The 20594-nt window shown below is 40.1% G+C and overlaps 1 protein-coding gene across 1 annotated transcript in view; it reads left to right on the top strand.

The window, feature by feature from the left end:
• Nucleotides 1-20594, top strand: part of LOC134044510 (transmembrane protease serine 11E-like) — a 39729-nt gene that overhangs the window by 5630 nt on the left and 13505 nt on the right. Inside the window, exons 2-5 of the mRNA XM_062493748.1 lie at nucleotides 3143-3264; nucleotides 3920-4038; nucleotides 16326-16393; nucleotides 19556-19719. Of these exons, the coding sequence (XP_062349732.1) occupies nucleotides 3143-3264; nucleotides 3920-4038; nucleotides 16326-16393; nucleotides 19556-19719 (473 nt within the window). The remainder of the gene's footprint in view (nucleotides 1-3142; nucleotides 3265-3919; nucleotides 4039-16325; nucleotides 16394-19555; nucleotides 19720-20594) is intronic.

Genomic DNA, 20594 nt, shown 5'->3' with positions numbered 1-20594 from the left:
TGTGCACTTCTAGGCTTCAATCCCTGTTCCCTTACTTTGAGCACATAGCTCCCATGGAGTAAGCAAAGACTGCTTGATTCTTGGTCTGAGAAAAATAAATTCCCAGCGTTGAACTTTTATCAGCTCTCTCCAGAGTGTTCAAGTCCTGACAGGTCATCACATGGATCTCAGTTGTTTCAGTTCTTGCATAGTTATTTCTCTTGTGTGTACTGAATCCCTCTAAGTACTCTTCAGGTTTACACAGTGGGACATGTCAGATAAAATAATTAATTTTTGAGGAACGAACTTTAGAAGGTACAGCAAAGCAGAAATAATGTTCAAAGTTAATGAGAATTTAAAAAAAAAAATCAGTTCAGTAATCTTTGTGGGTTTGTCTCACAGACATCTTTGAAAACCTGGATTAGAAATCCCCTTAGTCTGCAGCATGCCTATTCAAGATGTTTATCCAGATGTTACAGCCTAATCAAGGATATTTTGCTCAAAAATACCTTTTGTTTTGAAAACCAGTTTTCATTTTTAAAAGGAATTAGGAGTGGAGGATAATTTTTTCCAGCTATTGTTTATATATTTAAAAGGAGAGGTGAAAATTTATGATAAATCAAGAAAAAAGACATCCAAATCCCAAGCAGCACCTTCTTCCCTCATTAAGTGACTTTCTAAGATGAATTTTTTCAAACACCTTCTTGTTTGAGAAAATTCAGTTTAGAAGCTGGTGCTGAGACCCCTGAGCACCTCTTTCAAATTATATTCTCAGACAGGTTTCATGAGTTAGGTGAAAGTTATGTGTGTGAGTAGAATTACACATGTGAGTAACTGTTGTGGACTTGGGCTTCTGTTTGTTAATGATAACATGGAACTTGAAATAGAAGAAATAAAGAATAAGAGTTACAAGAAATTTTACACTGTATACAAGGGAATGCTGAAAAGGTTTCAGATTTATAGTACTCTATTTAACTGTGTCCCAGCCATGTTACTTCTGGTCTGAAACTGCTTTTTCACTGATAACGATAGGTATTGATTTCTTCAGGCTCATCTGCTGTGGTGCAGAGGTGTCATTCAGCCTTTCAGATGGGCTTCTCCAACCCAGCATTTTGGTTTGAGGTTATGCCAGGATCATTATAGCTGAAAGACCTTCCAAGTGTTTTCCTTCTCCTGTGCAGCCTAATCAAGACAACTGCATTTTTAATCAGAATATCTACAAGAAGACAAGAGCAGGTTGCCTTAAGTTAAATGCATTTTTGTGTTTGTTTTATTGGCTTTTCTTGTAACTCCGTCTCATTTCAAACATAATAGACACATTTGCAAAGCATATAAGCCATGCAAAAGTCTAGTACGTGGAATAAGGGAAAAAAACCCCAACAAACCATAAAACAACAACTGCACGTTGAACTCACCACTGACTTTATTATTTCACCTAAAAGCTGCACTTAGAAATATTTTTGTTAGTGAGGTAGAGTCCTCACTATTTATATTTCCATATTTTTCATTTCTCCAGTTGAAGCTTTAAGGCAATTTTCATGCAATAATCTCAGAAAAAAATTTGGAGGTGCTCATCTCTGAACTGTTTACAGGACAATTTAATTTCAGTCTTTGTGTTTGGGGGGTCTTTTTGATAGGTTGTTTGGTTAGTTTGTGTTGTTTTGTTTGTTTGTTTGTTTTGTTTTGTTTGGCATTTTGGGGGTGGGTTTTTTTGCTATGGAATCACAAATGAGTTTTGACATGATGAGAGGTCAATGGCTGTTATACAGGATAGCAGGAGGGAAGGAAACACTAAATAGGACATGCAGAACAAGTCAGAACAGATCCAAGTGACAAATTATCACTCCCATTTTAATTCAATCTCATATCATGATATTTGGCCTGAGTCAGTTGTTTTCCAAGTCAAAGTAATAAGATTGTAGTTGTAAGGCATCACAATGGAATTAGAATGAAATACCATGATCTGCTTTTGTATTCATGAGCCATACACAGTTGCTTGCTGTTCCTTTCCTGCACACAGCTGCAGGGGTCACTTGCAATTATTTCAACTTATTTGAATGTATTTAAACTTCTAGCTCACGAGGTGTGTGTTCTGGGAGTGTGCTGTGTGTACTTTGTATGTGGGAACTCACTGAAGCAGCTCACACCCTTGGGAGAGGATCCCTACAGCCTGCTTTTCTGGGGTAGGCTGTACAGGTGTGTGTGTGTCTGCATTAGTGAGGTGTCTGAAATAGAAAGAAGGACTCTTTACCAAAAATAGTGATTTCTTGTTCTGTGTTTTGTAATGGCTGATAATGTAATAGAAAAGTGGCTTTAAGGTTCTTAAGTAGTCTTTGAGTTTATAGACTCAAAGACAGAATTTGCTGTAACTAACTTTAATTTTTAGGGAGTTTTTCTTATAATACTGACTGTACATTGGCTTTCCATGACTTAATTTGGATTAGTACCCATGTATTTAAGAGCACAGGAGAGAGAAACATCTGGTGAGGTTTCTACTCACATGTCCTTGCCCTTTCCTGTCATCCTATCACTTCAGCAAATACTGCTTACAGCAGTACTTGCCTTTGTGTTTAGATTCGGTCTGAATAGGACATGAAACAGAGGCTGGCCCTCTGATATCTCTTTCTCTTTTTTGTCCCCAGCTCTCTTTTGAAGGCTGAAATGGACTGAGCAGCTGAAATAATGTATAGATATGTACTATATGAAGCATGGGGTGCTTTTTGCCAATTTTACTGTACAAAGCAGTTTTGGAAGCAAAGTTGCCAGTGTGTCTGATAACTGATTTGCTTAACCAATTGAAAGCTGTATACGTTGCTGTGTGAAAGTTCACTTAGCTGAAAAATAAGTTTTATTCTTGCAAATTTCTAGTCTGAAGTCACATAAGAATCTTAGTGGGATTTCTATTTGATTCAGCCCTAATAATACCTAAAACCCTCAAACCTGTGTGCATTCTTTGACTTATAGCACATCCCAACACCTGTTTCAGAACAGTCTTGTGTCATGGTTTCATTTTCAAGAGTGTTGGGTGAGAAGTCAATATTGCTGGGAATGGTCAACTAATGCTGAGGGAGAAAACTTTAGCCTAACATTTTGGAAGGGAGATGGGAGCCCTAAATAGAAAAGGATCCCTTTAAAATCTCCTTTTGTTCTTATTTTTCTCCAGAATTCATCAGTCAGCCATCAAAATAAGACATCTTGAGCCCTGGAAAATTGCTGTAATTGTTATTGGAACAGCATTGGCAGCAGCTATCACCATTGGTCTCCTAGTTTATTTTCTGGCATATGGTAAGTTTTGCATAATGTATCACTGTTCCTATGCTTGTTGAACTTTCTCTGTGCCTGTTGTGCCAGATGATGCTGGGAATTTTCACCAGTCTGTCTAAAGCTTATCTGGGGACAAAACACTGGCTTCTCTAGAGCTCTCTTTCCTTCCTCATTTAGCATCCTTGCAGATCTAGGAACATTTCCTGCTGTGCAGGATGATTTAGGGCTGTGCTTTCTGTTGGTTTTCATTTACTTCCACTAGTTTCACAGTGTCTGGTCTCCCTTATATGAGTGACAAAGAGAGCCGTCTGCATGTCTCTCTGGCGTGTTTCTCTGTTCCTTTTCCCTGATCACTAGGAGCTTCCTTCCTTTGTGTTGAGTGGACAGGCCACGAAGGAAGGAAACTAAGCAGCAGGTTGCAGCTTGTGCTTCTGTGTGGGTCCCAAGTGCTGTTTGTTGACCAGAAATGTAACTGCTGCGAAAACTTGGATTAGATCACCTAACTGAATCGAGTGCTTGCTCCTAGCTTTTGGAAGCTGTATTTGAATGGGCTGGATACAAGTGAAGGCTCATCCACTCCCTAGATGTCAGGATACCAGTCAGTGCCAGGTGGTTCTCTAAAGTTCATTCATCTTGGTACTTTGAGTATTGCCTGTTGCTCTTCTTTCCCTTACAGATCAGAAGCTGTTCTATTACAGTGCCAATGTAAAAATCACCAGCATCCGGTACAATAATGAATTTTCCAGACAGTCCTCAGGAAGGTTTAGAGACCTGAGCGAGAGGGTTGAGAGACTGGTAAGTTTGGATCATTGTGCCTTTCCATTAAGGACTGTGTGATAATACAAGGGTCATTAATGTGAACAGCACACTCAAAAACCACAGGGTCTGGTGTACCCTCCAGTGGAAGGACCTGGGAAATGGATAGCAGGAGAGGCATAATTATACCTGGCAGACCAAGCGATTGCCATCTGGCATCTTCTAGCCTGTCACTTCTGCAGTGATGAAGTAGATATTTAAAATAATCTCAGCTTCCTCCTATATCACTGATCATAGAATCACAGAATACTCTCAGCTGAAAGGAAGCTCCAGCTTCTTAAGTGAAATGCCCATACAGTGACTGAACCCACAACCTTGGTGTTTTTAGCAGTGGGCTCTAATCAGATGAACTAATCTCATCATTTGTGTGTGTTCTCTTTCCATGCCCTGAGCCTGGCTTTATGATTTATGTCCCATTGTCTCTAAGGAAAACATTCTTTTGCACCCTTTCCTTTACAGGGTGGGGAACTCTACCTGTTGGGCTGTTACTGTGTGTTGAGAAAACAACACACAAGGCCTTTTCCTGTGCCTTTGGTATGTTTTATTGGGAAACACTTCTACAAATAGCAGAGGTTGCTGAGTGGCTCTCAGTCATACAGTAGCTATGGAAATAAATAGACACATTGCAATTTCCTCTCTTGTTTTCTCTTTGAGACACTATCCCAGAGATGCTAATTACAGAGTTCATCTCTATACAACAATAAGCATGTGATTGTACTTGTATCTTTTTGTGTTTCATTCATCAGAATCCGATGTATATCTCTTACCTCCTGTTTGGTAACCATGCACAGATACCCAGTTAATAGGACAATGCTTTGCTCCCCACTATAATTTAATTTAGGGCAATGTCACTTGTTCACAACAAAACATGAGCTGTGCTGGACATTGCTCTGGAGAAGTAGAGTGTTGTGTAGGGACTAGGTAGTGCTAGCATCTCTTCACTGCTCCACTGCTGAGGGCTTCAGTGATTTTAGCCAAGCTTCTCTGTATGTGTCTGTTCTCTTTCTGCCCTCTTTGTCCTCTGGGACCCATACCAGATTTCCCAGGATGTGCTTCTGGTGCATATCTGTATGTACAGAGTCTTACATCAGCTGTGTTTGCTTAGGTGCTACCAATTTACAACTATTACCTAATGACTGCAGGCTTTTCACCCTGTGATATAGGACCTTGGAGGGGGAATGTTCTCCATGACCAAGAAGACACTGTATGTTGCTGGGGGGGAAGGAAGGCAAGGACTGAGAAGAGTCTGAAGAATAACACTTCACTGAGTACAGTTGTATCCCTTCCTCCCACCCCATTCCTTCTTCATTTTTTTTTTAACATGTGTCTCTTTTGGCAAGGAAAGGAGTTTTAGCTAAGGAGTTTTTCAGGCAGTGTCCAATGCAGTCACATTTCCTCTGAATGTGACTATCAATTTAGATACTTGAATAGAAGCCAATGCTTTAGAAACCTCATCTCCTCTTTGGGTGTTGAGCAGTTCTGACAGTAGTAACAGTAAATACCAGTGCAGGTTGAGCAGTAAGAACCATTATATCAGGGCATGTTAATTGTACCTGATAAGTAACACCATAACAAACATACGCGGAACTGTTGTCTTTCCTTCATTCCTGTAACTTTTCTTCTGAGCTGTCCTCAATTCAGCCTTTAAATTCTATGTTCCTCTCTCAAATTTTATGAATACTGTGCTTATCTAAATGGTCCCTGCCGTAAGTTTGACTTTTTGTGGTTTTAGTTCCAGGTGTTCCATTTAACAAGGATGTATGAGATTGAGAATGTCTGTAACATTTGTGAAAGCAACTCCATGCAGTAATGAAACAGTGTGTTCCTTTTAAGTCTGATTTTATAACAGCAAAACTCATCTTGTGGTGATAAAAATCAAAGCAATCTTTCCAGACACACATATCCTCTTGATATCTTGACAGATAGCTGTCTCACAATTTGCATTTTTATTCTCAGCACCTTCACAGCAACTCTGTGATAAGAGGAGGAGAGAGTTGAGTCCTTTATCACATTTTCTAATTTGTCTGGATTTACCAAAAACCCTTTGCAGTCTTTCCCTGGCTGATGCCAGGGTTTGGATGTCCAAGCCTTCCCATTGTCATAGTAGTAACGATACCTTAAACTCATGTTGTGAAAGAGTGAGTCAATGCAGATAAATGCAATGTCTTTCTCAACACTTGGTGCAAAGTGAACAGAAGTGAATCATCTCAGGTAATCAGAAGCATTCAAATTACCTGAGTTAATGGAACTCCCTGCAAAGTGTTCCCTTCTCTGACTCCTTCCTGATGAAGCCCTCCTTCATTTGTCTCCAGAAAGACCCAGAAAGAGCTCTTTTCAGAGCTGGTGTTTCAACAGGAAAAATGTTTTTGCTTCCATATGGAATTCATATCATGACTTCCTTGGGTCCTGCAGCAAATGCCTGATGTTTGCTTTGGTTTTCTGATTTGAATAGTAACACCCATTGTGTGAACAACATTCCTGACTCTTATCTCATTGAAGGTGGGAGGGAATGCAGCCAGATCATGCCAGGGAGCTGATGAAGCTGGTGCACCAGTCAACATCTCAGGGCTGACTGGAAAGTCTGGAAAATGTCTTTTGGGGTGGAGCTGGGGGACCTGAGGAACAGATGATGAAAGGTCTTTGCTCCTTGACTGGCTTCTTGTAAGTGTCTGTGAGTGTTCCCTTTGTGCTCTCTTGAAAAATCAGACTTGACTGAATGCCACTAGGGAAAGAGAGATTCCAGCTCACCAGAGCCTCCCTGTTTTTCTAGTTAGACCAGTCCCTCTTCCCTTGCCAAGCAAAAATGCTCTGTGCCAGACTGTCCCCTCTTACACTGGATAAAAAGTGTACAGTCTCAACCTTACAGCTCCTTCTCCAAGTAGCCTCTATTTTATAGTGGGTTCACTTATTGTGTGGCTCATCTGCACAACTTTTACCCACTGTTTTTCTCCAACTCCTTCACTAGACCTGGATTTCTTTTTCTTCTCCCCCAAATGTATCAATTATTTTGGATTTCCCAACAATGCCTTGGAGATGCTAACTATCCTCTTACTAACAGTATCCTGGGAGAGACTTCCAAGGCCCAGCTTTAAGCTTTGCTTCTTCAGCATCTCTGGCATGCCAAAGAGTGGAGGAAGTTGTGACAGTCAGATAGACCCAGGTGATTGGGATGATCCTAGTCGCCTACTCTGGGCAGCTGCAGTATCTGCCCTGTGTGCAGGAAGAAGGGTGAAGGGGTGTTGTGTCTTGAGTAGAAAGTCATCTTTGACCCCAGGGGAAGGGGATTTGCAGTCAGGAGAGCTTGAAATTAATATCTCAGTCTCAGTGGAAGTTGTCTCAGCTGAAGGCTGGCAAGTTTCTAGCTGTGAGAGAGAGGTGGATATCAAGCAACAACAGCAGGTGACCTCTTCAGTACATGGCTGGTTGCTTAATAGAAACAGACATCAGCCTTTACCCTGCCCACCAGGGGTATGTAAAATGTACCTGTTGGCACTTTTTTGCCACTACAATAAATTTCTGATACTTTCTCCTAGAAGTGGTGGGCTTTCCCCTCTTCGAGGAGAGCCTATGCAACACCTCTCCTTTCTTAGGCACTTTGTCTCCCTGTCTTCTTCTCTGGCCAGAGCTCTTCCCAGCCCTGCTGTGTGGCTGCTTCTCCCTGTTTGAATCCATATGTCTCTGTGGAATCTTGTGCTGGACACTGTACCCTTTCCCAGCTTCTGGGGCTTTGTCCTGTCATTCCCTACTCACTCCTGCTCCTATGTGCTGGTAAGCCAGGCTGTGAGCTGGATGGATGGACATTCCTCAGGGATGAGGGTAGCATTATTCCCTCCTTGGCTGGTTGAGTGGCTGGGGGAGAGCTGAGGTGTCTTGTTTTCCCTCCTGGAGTACCTTGAGCCATGGAATGGACTGACAGGGGTTTTGCCTTTTGTCTCATAATCCAGAAGGCAACAGGGTTACCCCCTTGTCCTTCCACCATCTGAAACCAGCATGGAACTAACTGGTTGGATCTGGGCAGAGGGGTTGGGGATTATATTAAGACAATACCTGGATACTTCCCCTGGAAAACTACTGCCTATCCAAATATTTATATTGAATTAATGGAATTTCATCAAGTAATTTTCAGCTCAACTCAGCATTGCGTGTCAGGACATCTCTTTTAGAAACAGACATCTTGCTTCAGCTACTTCAAGTGACGAGAGAATCTTCTATATCCTTAACTACAGGTTTTGGGAAAAGGTTTTTCATTAATTCAGCTCTTGAAGTTTGTGCCGTCTGATAGAGCTGAATTAGTGTGAGTTTAATTTAATGTCTCTACCGGGTATTGCAGAGGCACTTGAGATTCCACAGGAAAATTCTGCACAACAGTTCTGATAATGGTGCCTGTTCTCAGTAGATTGAAGGGCTCACTGCTGAGTCCCTGTACTGGAACGGGTGAGGAAGGAGGCAGTTTTATCCCTTGGCAGGTGATGATATTAGAGGTTGTTAAGATACATCTTTCACTATGAATTGGATGGGGAAGAAATAGAGGAGCAACCAGGTGTCTTGCACGTCCTTCCCTCCTCCCCAGCTCTGACTCCTGATAACCCTATTTGGTGGAAGGGTTAGCCTTCAACAGGATGCTTGTAACTGAAAGGCTTTCTGCTTTATACCCAGGGATAAGCTTGCATCATCCCAATATCAGGAAGTACATTGTATCCTATAAGTTGTGAACCGATTACTCACTTCTGCAGGGCCAAAGGGTCAGTCAAAGTTCTGATTAGGGTTTCCATCTCAGCTGAACTTCAAGGAAGCCTATCTGAAAACATCAAGAACACCGGTGAGTGAGCAGATGAGGCTGCTGTTTTACAGCACTTGGCCTTGTAGGGTCACACATGACTCAGGTCTTCCTGGGGAGCAGAAGTGTGTGTATTTGGGAGAGAGAGGGTGGTGAAATACAAATTCCTTCAGAGCACATAGCTGCAAAGGCAGGTGAAACTGTGCATGAGGTGTGTTTGTCACACCTTCCACGTGGGTGTTTAGATAAAGCTCAAAATTCTGTGGCTTGCTCCATCAGTGCCTTACGATCCTTGGGTCGGAAGGTTAATTCTGTAGGAGCAGATCCCCAAGGCAGCAGGTTTTTGAAACACTCCTAAAGAATATTTGTTCTGGGAGACCAGACTGTGAGGATCACAGAAAAAGGAGTGTGCTGAAGTTCAAGGGAGTCTGACATGACTCTCATTTTTACAGCAGATGGAAAAGTTTAGGTATCTACAAGTATCATGTAGCTTCATTTGCTGTGTGTGCAAAACCCTCACTTATTTTCCCATCTTAGCCCTTAAAACAAATTAAAATTTAATATAAATTAGCCAAATCAGAAATTATGGTATCTGCAGCAGGCAGATCTTTCCAAGGACTTTTCAGAGTCTTGTAGCACCCAGACCAAACTGAGTAAGAATGTTCTGGCTGCAATAAATTTAAAAATAGATTTGGTAGTGCTTACAGATAAAGATCCCAAAATCTAAAACCTAAGTCTCTATTTAAACTCAAGCATTCCCAGGCTTTATATGTGCTCCCTCAAGTAATTATATAGAACCAATATGAGATGAAAAGAGTAGAACTTATATTGAAAGATTTTCTTGCTGATCCTAAAGTAAATTTTATTTACAAATGCATCTATAGTACAAAAGCCAGAATAATTACGCTTTTTAGATTTAGTTTTTTAGAGACTTTTAAAATAATACTCTCCTCTTTTTTGCTTATGAAAAACAGTATTGTAAAATCGGGGAAAGAAACTTTTATCTATGTAAAAAAAGTTATTTGAGGACGATTTTGAGAAGAAAAATACCAAAATAAATTTACAGGATTTGATAACTTCAGCTTTATAAGCTTAATTTTAAGGAAATGATTTTCACAACTAAGAAGTATTGCCCTTGGACGAGTGTGCCCTCTATGGGTAGCTGGGGCTAGAAACAAAGCAGAAAGGATTTTCCACTGTAATTCAACCAAGAGGGAAATAGGAAAGGATCAGTGGCCAAGATGACAGCCTGGCAAAATGTTTATTTAGCTCTGGAATTAGAGGTTGACAGCACACTTGACTGTCATACACAATTGTGGCCCTAAAGACTTAGGTGAAATTCTGTACTCTTGAGAGAGGAAAAAACTCAGCAAACACCTGCAGCTCACTTGTGATGCTGTTTTTAAAAGTTCCTATTGAAATTAAAAGAAGAAAAAGACCATTGGTATGGGTATATATTGCATGGATTTAAAAACTGGCATGATTTCTTGATTTTTAATTTTATTTCCAGTTTTTCCTGTTTCCATGGATCACATGGAAAGAGGAAAAACTAGCACAGGAAAAAGTAGCACAGGAAACTAAATATTGAAGAAAATAAGAAACACTTTTAAATGCTGGTGTGAGTTGATGCAGTGTAGCACATGAAGCTGTGGCTTAGTGCTCTTTATCACCTCTAACAGCACAAACTTTCAGTAAGCTCTATCTAAATTTCATGAATTCTCAGGATGAAATCATTAGTTATCAATAATGTGCCTAATATCCAACTTTTTTTCCCATGTAAATTCAGTGATCCTTCAACTTGTTTCATTCTTTGACTTACTAACGCAATACAATTTTCTCAAGTTATAGGCATGCAAGTTGATTTTTATTTTTAATTTTTTTCTTGGTTCATCAAAGCAGAATTGTAATATGCATGTACAAATCCAGAAAAATCATTAGACACCTCACCCCAATAAACAAGTAACTCTAATACTGATCCAGTGTGCACCATGAAAAGCTCTAAAATGTGAACAAGGAGAATGGATGTGAACTTGAGGTGGAAACAGGAATTAAAAATAAAGTTAAGCACAGCTATCGATAGTGTATGTGATTAAGGGTAGAACCTTATCTTAATTATTGACTCACAATCCAGAATTACTGCATTGTTTGCAAGTAATTATATCAATGAAGTGATTCAAGATGCAAATCAGTGATCAAAATCTGGCTGGTCAAGAGAGTGTCAGCTTAGATCCTAGTGTTGTCCAAAGGGAGAATCCAAATTCAATACTGAAGTTGTGTTGTTGGTGGTCTTTGGGCACTTGTAAGCTAAATACATAATTAATGATCTTCCATAGATTTCACAAAACTCTTATTTTCCTAAGAGGTATTTGCTCTTCTATTTCAGCTCCTTACCTCTAAGTATTGTTTAAAAAAAACCCAGAATGGGCACAGTAATTTTCCTGGGGAAAGTGTGTTATTTTGGGAAGAAGAAAAACCCCACTACAAAGCCCATCTCTGCATATTGAGATGCTTTTCTCACCAAACCTGATTTTCTCTCCAGAAGTTGGAAAATCCCGCCCTAAGTGGACAAAATTTTAACAGCAGTGTGAAAGTTTTAGGAAGCTAATTATGGATAATTGAAAGCAGGGAGTAGGAATGAGAATACTTAGATGACCTTAATTCCAGCTGTCACTAATACACATAACTATAATGAAACACTCATGTCATTACATGCCTTTGAAATTGGTTGCACCAAGCATAAGCATGGTACTTTACATCCTGATGTTATACCATGTATTAGTCCTCTTAATTTCATTTATCCAAAAGACCAATCTTTTTAAGAACTACTGTACAAGGACAATTATTCATCTCTTGCAGATATGGCCTCCAGGAACCATCCAGCTGGGCTCCTTATTTCAGTGCAGTCAGGTAGTGCTTACTCACCCCTCAGCTTTAGCAGCCCAGTTAGCTTAAACTCTGTGAAGTTTGTGATGCCATTGCGGATGCTTGGGATCACACAGCTCTTGCCCGCTGTAAGACCTGCTGTCTTTGTGTGTGTGGTTTCTGATGGGAAGGTTTCTGATCCTCTGGTTTGCTGTAGGCACAGGGACCATTGCACTTGCTCTCCTTCAGGTCCATTTTTTCACGTTGGGCAAGGTCTGTGGCTATAGGGCTATGGTAGTAATTGGAATGTCTGTTTCCAAGGGGAGTGTGATGTCCCCATCCTGGTTTGGAACAGTGCCACATTATTTTTTTGCTGTCCTTGTCAGTCTTTCCCCTTGTGTCCTCTCTCAACCCCTTAGTTGAAATCATGGCAGTAAAAATGTCAAGTTCGCAAAGGAGCAGCTACTGGATTTGTATTATGGTCAGCTCCAGGGGCCTTAGCATGTTGAGCTGTGAATTGGGGAGAGTCACTGAATCAAGTGGTATGTTTCAATTACTGTTTATGGCCAAAAAGCTTTAAAAATCACTAATAATAGGCTTTACATCCTTAGTATCTACTGGGGTAAGAAGAAGAATGTAGTATGAGGGTAGATGAGAGCAGGCAAAAAGGCAATACTATTGAGCAGCAAGAAGCTTTGTGCTCCCAAGCCTACAGAATGCTTTTGAACATCCCATGAAGTAACTCAGTGTATTCAGCAAATATTCCTGAGGAGAGTTCTGTCAAACTAGATTTAAGATAACTTTTTGATAAATCTTGTGACACAATGTGCAGTGGCAGAACAGTGTGTGGTGGGAGAAAGTGAGGGCTTGACTCAGCCTTGCTGAGTCACTTCCAGACACAGCCACACATCTGGGCAAGCACAGCTCATGTCAGTTCCACACCACCCTGGAGTGATGGGATCCGTGGCATGACCTATTTCCAGAGTTTGTGTGTTTTTTGGGTCCCAGTGAGGAAGGACATATTGCATGATTCTGAATTCACAAAGATTTTTACAAAAAGAATCACGAAGATTTCAATAGGTTGCTCACGGGCCTTAGAAGGTTGAGCATGGTGCCACTCAAGAAAAAGAGTATGATGATGAGGTCTGGCATTTTTTTGAGACAGAATAGGAAAATAAGTCTTGTTCACTGAAGTATAAAACAACTCCTGGCTACAAGGAACAAGAAGAATTTCCTTTTTGCCTGGGTTTTTACAGGTGGGAATGTTTTGCTCTCTTACTGCATCTTTGGTGCTAGCCACTATTAGTTACTATATTGGATGAACCAGCACTCAGAAACAAAGTCCAGTTTGTCTAAAAAAATTGTTCTGCATAGAGAGAATTGTAGTAAAAAGTATAGAGAATATGAAATTAAACTGAGGAAATTAGAAATGTCATTAAGCCAAGCTAGCCAGCAAATATTAGCTAAAAGAAAATCTTGCTTGGACAAATGCTAAAATAAAGGCTGTTGGGAAAATGCTTCTCATTTGAAAGGAGCAGGACTTGGTACTTGGTTCAGAATGCTCATAGACCTTGCCTTCAGCAACAGCTGTCACAGTTGAGCTATTGCTAGACAAGGGCCAGGAAACTCTTGTGAGATGCACTAAACAGTGGCAGATATAAGGGATCTGGTAATGACAGTGTCACTTTTGAAGAGCTGGAATCAAAGCACAACATTTAAAATGAGTGTAAATGCTTCTCCCAAGCAGATCCAGTTCACACCTAGTCACTGGACAAAATCCTAGTTGCTTTTGCTCCCACGGTTGTGACTCAAGCTGAAAAGAAAGCTATAAGCAGGCTGGAGAGAAATGTTTTCTGTTTGGTGTGTGAAAGGCTTCACCAAAAAAAGAACTGTAAAAATATAACACAGAACATTAATCTCTGAAAGTTTTTATCTGAAGGCATCCTCCTATGCATCTCCTCTTATTATAAACTCTGTATGAATATAAAGATTACTCTTAATAATTTAGGTTACCAAAATCATAGTTGAAGGAAAGAAGAGATTTGAGTCATATTTGCCAAATGAATTCATCAGCAGGTGAGCAGAAGGCCATAGTGCAGAGGTTTGGCTAGCCTTTCATGATAAGACACAGTAGATTGCAAAAGTAAAAAATGTTAGCTCACATTTGAAGTGGTTAAAGGCCCTGCAAGGTTTGCTGAAAACAAAGCCACCCTTCAGTTATTTTTTTTTGTCTGTGGGTGATGTAGTGTTAAGGCAGGTCTTAAAGGTGGGCAAATTAGTGACAGTGTAATGGGAAAAGTGTCTACTTTCTCATTCAGATATGAAAGTGCGAAAGAGAATAGAAGTAACACAAATTTGGTATAATTTTAAATAATATACTTCCTGTTGTCCCCATGAAAATAACTACCATGCCTTCTGGATTGAATGTTCTGAAAACAGTGTCTGTTGCAGATACTTTAGTTACATTTGGATTCCACAGATTCTCTTTGTTAAAAGCACTGTGTGTAGTCGTGTTTTGTGAGACACCGCTGGAAGTCTGTGTCTGCTGCAGCACATGATGTTCCTCATCAGACTGTATGGAACATCTTGGAAGTGGTCCAGGCTGAGGAGAAAAGGAGAAAGCTGAACATGTTGGGAGTATGAAAAATACAATCACACAAATTGCTTAGGATGTAACAAAGATACACAAGAGAATGGGTGATAGAAGTAAGGATCCCTGTATCTGCTGCAGAATTGCAGCTGTAAAGTGTAGCAAAAACACTTGACATCTGAGACAATAAGGTATCTTGAAAACACAGCTGTTAGGAGGAGATAAAGAATTTGGGAATGTCAAATGGACACAACCCTCTCTTGCAAAGGACTGCCAATTCCTGCCCTCTTCACTCCCAGCCTGACAGTCACTCTACTTTTCACTGTACCTGTTAGCAATGCAGCAGCTTGAGGTGCATCTCAGCCCAACTCAAGGCTCTCTTTTGATTGCAAAGCACTCCACAAAGAAGTCCCTGTCCCAAAGATCTCAAAAGTTCTCAAAGATAATGCAGTCGAAGATAGCACAAGCCACTGCATGCCACAAAGCTGGCAGTGCTGCTTAGTGACATACTTCTGCTTACACAATCACTGGTGAAGCAGTTAACACTGCGACAGAAACAATAAGCAAATGTTATAATTTAGAAAAGCAAAGCAAAAGACCCCCTCTTTGTCTAAGGGCAACTGCTTCCAATAACCAGGGAAGGTTGTGGTTGAACAGGATGCAGAGTTACAGGAAATAAAACTCTTTTTAATTGGATGCATCATAAAATACAGCTGGCAATCTGCATTCTGCATATCTACAATAGCTTGTTGCAGTTGAGATGCCTTTTTCCATAGAATTTTGTCTGTTCCAAATGCCTAACTAATTGCAGATAACTACCAGTAAGAGCAAGGTAAAACATAGCTAAATGCATGACCACTAAAAATGTTTCTTTTTTTCCCTTACTAATGTATGCTTAAAATCACCTTAAAATAATCATTGTACAGTATTCCTCTTGAAACTATTCTACTTCAATATCCCTATGTAATGCCATAAAGCTTCATCTTGAGACAGCCAAGGCTGGAAAAGGGGGGATTTGTGTTCCTTGGGAGGAATCACTCCCAGATGCCATGCTTACATGCTTGTTTCTGTACCTGACATATTTCAACATACTAGTCGTTTGAGAACTATTATTTTTTCCTTTTGTTTGGAGAACAGAACATCTTGAGACTTGGCTAAAATAGACTGCCTTTAAGGGCTAAAAACTGAGAAAATCCAGCTTATATGATGTTGTAAAGCATTTCTATGCAGTTTGTCCTGTAATGCATTTGATGTTTACAGGATATGTTCAATTTATTTGGTCTTGTTGGTAGGAGGAGTTGCTGCATAACTCACCAGTGACTCTGCTATTTCTCAATCCTTCAGTGATCCTGAGCCCTTCCTGGCAGAATTTCATGCCCTGTTATATCACACTGAGCTGTCTCAGACTGATCATGCATCTTGACAGGATGTGGTTAAGCAGGAACCAGTAAAGATGTTATTTGAGAATCAATTCCTTAGGAGTCCTAGATTTCCAGTTTCTGATGAGAATTACTTGACAATTGTCAAAGCATGTGGAAAATCACAAGAGTGATAGGGGAACACGATAACAGAATCATAATTTGAAATTATTGGTAGTTTTGCTATAGACTAAAAGTAAATGCTGTGTCAGAAAGGACCCCTACAAGAAAGGCAGAGTGCACTGCAGAGCACAGCATACTCTATCTGTTCTGTGGGCAGTCTTTAGGAAGCTGTGCTTTGGAAGACTGCAGCAGTATGTTCCAAGGATGTTTATGTATTTCTTATTATACCTGGGAGTGGACAAGACAGCACTGCAGTGGCACACTGATGTAGCCATAGGACATTTAGTAAAATGAGCTTGCTTTTTTATGATGTATCTTAGGTCAAACAGGAAATGGTCAGAAAAGGTCTGTGACAAACGTTATCTAGAGGCTGGGATACATTATGTTTCTTGGCTCTGGAAACTGTGAGTTTATGCTGTTTTCTGAATGCTCCTTCCAGCAATATGTCCGCTTCCCTCCTTTTTGTTGTTATCTTATATTTTTCTTTTTTCAACAGATCGACAAGACCTTTTACAATTCCATTTTAAGGAAAAAATACATCAGTTCACGCTTAATCAGAGTGAGGTATGTGAGATTATAATAAATGCACGCAGCTGAGATAAAATTAAATGTACAACAAGCCCAGTTAGGTCTGATTCAGTAAAGTGTATTGTGTGTAAAGCCAGAGCATAATCCCTAACTCAGCATAATCTGGTTCTGAACCCTGCTTTCCTTTGGATCTTAATGGAAAAGATACCCTTCAGTCAGTCCAAATTCCAACAAGTTAGTGTTCAGATCTTGAGCAAGCTTTAGTTATTAAAGCAGAGATAACTAAAGCTATCTAAAACCAAAAAGGATCTTCAGAACTATTTCTTGCACTGTAATGCAGATGTAATTTCTAGCATTACTGTTGTGCTGGGCTTGTCAAGTAAAACTAGGCTGTGATGGCTCAGAAAGTCACACTTATCATTGTGGTTCTAAGAATGGACATAAGTAGCCTCCCAGGGAACAGCAGCAGCAGAACAGACGTGTGATAACTGCTTCTTGTTATGCTTCCTGCCTCCAGGTATTTACCACTTGGGAGTTTTTGAAGTGGTTGGGATTTGTTTAGCACCCCTTGGTGGCGTTATTTTCCAAGGATTTATCTGTTGTCTCCCGGACTCTTGAAATCCGTGCACCTCAGTCCTTTAGTAAGGAGATACTTGTGAAGAACCACCTTCTTTGGATCACTTTATGTTCTTGTGCTGAAAGAGATGATAAAAAGTTGATCCCTACTCCTCCCCTCCATGCAATTATTGATGCTGGATCCTTCTATCATATCCCTTTCCTCTCTTGTGTTCAATTTTTTTTTTTAATGCAAGTCTGCTCAGCATTCTTTGCATTCAAACTGTTTCTTATCATCCCAATCCATACATCTCTCAGGCCTGCTATTCCTGTTTTTTTGAGCTGAAGGAGTCAGACTCATAGGTGAGATTATCAATGAACAATGTGGAGCTTTTTTTCCTCTTTTACTCTCAACAGCTGCCAATAATACATAATGTTTGATTTGATATTTTTTTTAACCATAGTTAAGTGCTGAAAATGATCTTTTTCATAGAACTGTCTATTGTAGTACTATGATCTTGTTTCTGAGTGACAGTGTCCATCACTTTGCAAACAAACCTTGAATGTCTTCATAATCATAGACTAAAACTGCAAGACTAAGATCTAAAGATCTAATCCTTGTGAATGTGTTTCTCCTTGTTCTTACATGGTTTGTGACATCCTGCCTCTTCCTCTACCTCAGCTTAATCCCCAGTTACACACAAATCATTATTGGAATATAGCTTTAAGGATATTTTTTGATACTGACTAGAGTGTTGCAAGCATAGGCAGGGTGATTTAGGGATCTGAGAGGCCAATATGTAGGGATAAGTGGTATTTTTCATTACTTCTTGTTCCCAAGGGCAGACTGAGGTGCTTGTGATCTTTGCTGTATTGGATGCAAGATTTGTATGCGCCAAAGCTTGTTTGCTTTTTCAGATATACACTTTTTATGCCTCTTCAAGGGCTCAGACTGCAAGTTCTTTTGAGCAGGGACATGGTTGTGAATTTACTTGGAAAGGATTGTGCGTATCTTTTGGCTCAGTATAAGCAATGCATTAATAATAATGCCCTATGCTCATTGAGAAAGACAATACTAATCTTGACTAGGTGTCTTTGGCTCTGGATCTCTGCTATATAATAAGTGAATCAAGGTGGGCAGTACTTACCTGAGGGTTTCGAGAGGTGTGGTGTGTTTGCAAGAGTTGATATGGTAATTCCAGTGTGGCATAGCACAGGAAGAGGAGTGGGGGGAGAGGTGAGGGAACACCTCAGAAATGCAGAGCAACACCCACAGTTGGATCAGATAATATCTGGAAAATAAACGAAGAGGCAATCCACATTGAAGTTGGAACAAATGGAAAAAGTAGTCTGTTGAAAAGGTCAGATATGACTTCTCAGTCTTAATTACAAAATCCATCAGGCAAGGAGTGTGTCCTTCTGCTCGCCTATGAACCATTTGGTATGCCTTGGTGTGTTTAAAACACATGGCCTTTTCTTTCCCTTCAATGGCAATACCAGCCATGTCTGTTTCAATTTGGTATGTGTTCCTTTCAAAGATTAAATCCTGATTGCATGACTTCTGTATAAGCTGCCTGTCTTCTATTTTTCCTTTATGTAATTACAAGTTTTCTACACTGTGAGACATAACTAGGAGATCTTCTCTTTTCCTTTCCTATCTAAAGACAGAGCAACCTGCTTTCAACTCTCCCCCTGTATGATGTAATTGTGATTTCACCTGTTGTGGCTTGTGTCTCATTGCTTCTTGGTTCAGGTGGGAGGAGGCACAAGAGAGAAGGTTCCCAGTGCAAGCTCTTACTTTTCCTTTGTGATGACCAAGGACAGCCATCTGCAAGTACAGAGCAAGATTTACTATGCCAGATTAGTCAGTTTGATGTTTGTACTATATTATTGCATCTCTTGCGGTATCTGATGCCTTAAGGAAAAAGAAATACTACTACCAGGTGAATTCAACCTGTTACAAGACTTTTCTCCCTTTTCTTTCCTCTGATCTTACATTAAAGCTGTGGAATTGTGTGTCTCAACGTGTGTGCTGCTTGCACTTTTCAATGAGGTGTTAAAAGCCCTTGTTGTATCCATCTCTTTGACTTTAATAAATAGACTGTGGGTATGCTGCCAGGTTGCATTTATTGTTGCACAACATGAGGTTATTTAGGAACATTCTCCAAGAGGTGGCTGCGGTGGAATTAGGTTGTGTGGTTTCACTCCATCTCCCAAAAAGGCCCAAGTACCTTTTTGATGATATTGTAAATTTTTATTATGCCTATGTACAGAGCCATTTAAAGGTCTGTGTAGATACCATTACTTCATGTTTCTGAAGTGCTGTTTATCCAGCTTTTCACTGCAATCAAATCAGTTAATTCCTTCCTCTCTTCTGTCTCAGGCATGCAGTCAGTGACTGCTTTTCAGACTGTTATAAAATTGGTCTGGCCATTTGTTCACAGACAGCATCGTGCTGCCTTCTAGCCTATGATGCATTTGACCATTCAGTATTCTTAGATTTCTTTTGGAAATACTTTCTCACAAATGTTTGAAAATGTACCTAATCTTTTATGTTACATTGCCATTGCTAGAGGAACTAAGATAAAAGCTAAGAAATGCAGAAATGGCAAAAGGTAACGAGACTCTTTCATTGGTTTGTAGCCCAGATACTGATGGTGTGATGGCAGAGACTTTGCTCACTTTCTGGTTCTCCTCTACGGATTCTAGAGAAGCATTGCGGGAAAGAGTTGGAAAGATCTTACGGAGGGGCCTGAAAAAATACACAGGACCTCTGCGAATAAATGTCCGATCTTCAACCATCTCAAGTAAGTATATTACATTTATTTTAAAAGTAATTCTTTCAATTTCCTGATTGATGGGACTTGGTTTTCCATTTCGATTACAGCTTTTGATGTTACTATGTCTGAATGAGTCTTTTGCGCTCTTTAAGTTTTAGACCAAAATCAGTGGCAAATGGCCTAAAGCTTTAAAAAATATCTTAAATATGGATAAATAGGAGCATTTAGCTTGTGGTTTCCCATTACAGCCTCAGCCTTCCTCCAAACTGCAGTACCAACTTTATGTTACTGTCATGGAACCTGAAAGTGCAGGAAGTATACTTGGATGACAAAGGGAAAGAACCAATGCACTGAAAAAATAATATGTGGTGGGAGGATCAAAATCCTTGCAAACTCCCCAGAGGAAAGGAAAAGAAAGGCATAATGTTCTTATCTACATGACTTCTCAGCTAGGGATTCTATCCCCTTCTTCACAAAGCAGACATTAATCTGAAGGATATGGGCATTAACCTGATGGATGTGGACATTAACTGCACTATCGTCTACACTTCAGTTCTGCTACAGAATTTTTGTGCAGGCTTAGAATCTCGTCTCTGTCTCGGGTTCAGTTATTTATAATCAGCAATTTTTCTGGGTGTCAGATTTTTCAAGAATGGGTTGCTGGTTGACAGGTACGGACAGATACTTGCTCACTAGTTTTTGCAGAACAGCTTATTCCTAAGTGCAAGGGTGAGAGTACAGCAATAGGGTGGGTGCTTGCTGCTTGCTATTCCACACTAGATTACTCAAAACAGCAGAAATCTGCAGAGGTTAGACAGCTGTATTTAGAGAACAAGAAACCTGGGCCAGATTCCATGCAGGATGGTTCCAGGCTTCCTCCCACTCAGAAATGAGCAAAAGCA

The sequence above is a fragment of the Cinclus cinclus genome, chromosome 5, assembly GCF_963662255.1.
Source record: "Cinclus cinclus chromosome 5, bCinCin1.1, whole genome shotgun sequence".
NCBI classification, from domain to species: Eukaryota; Metazoa; Chordata; class Aves; order Passeriformes; family Cinclidae; genus Cinclus; species Cinclus cinclus.
This window is presented reverse-complemented; position numbering and strand designations above follow the sequence as displayed.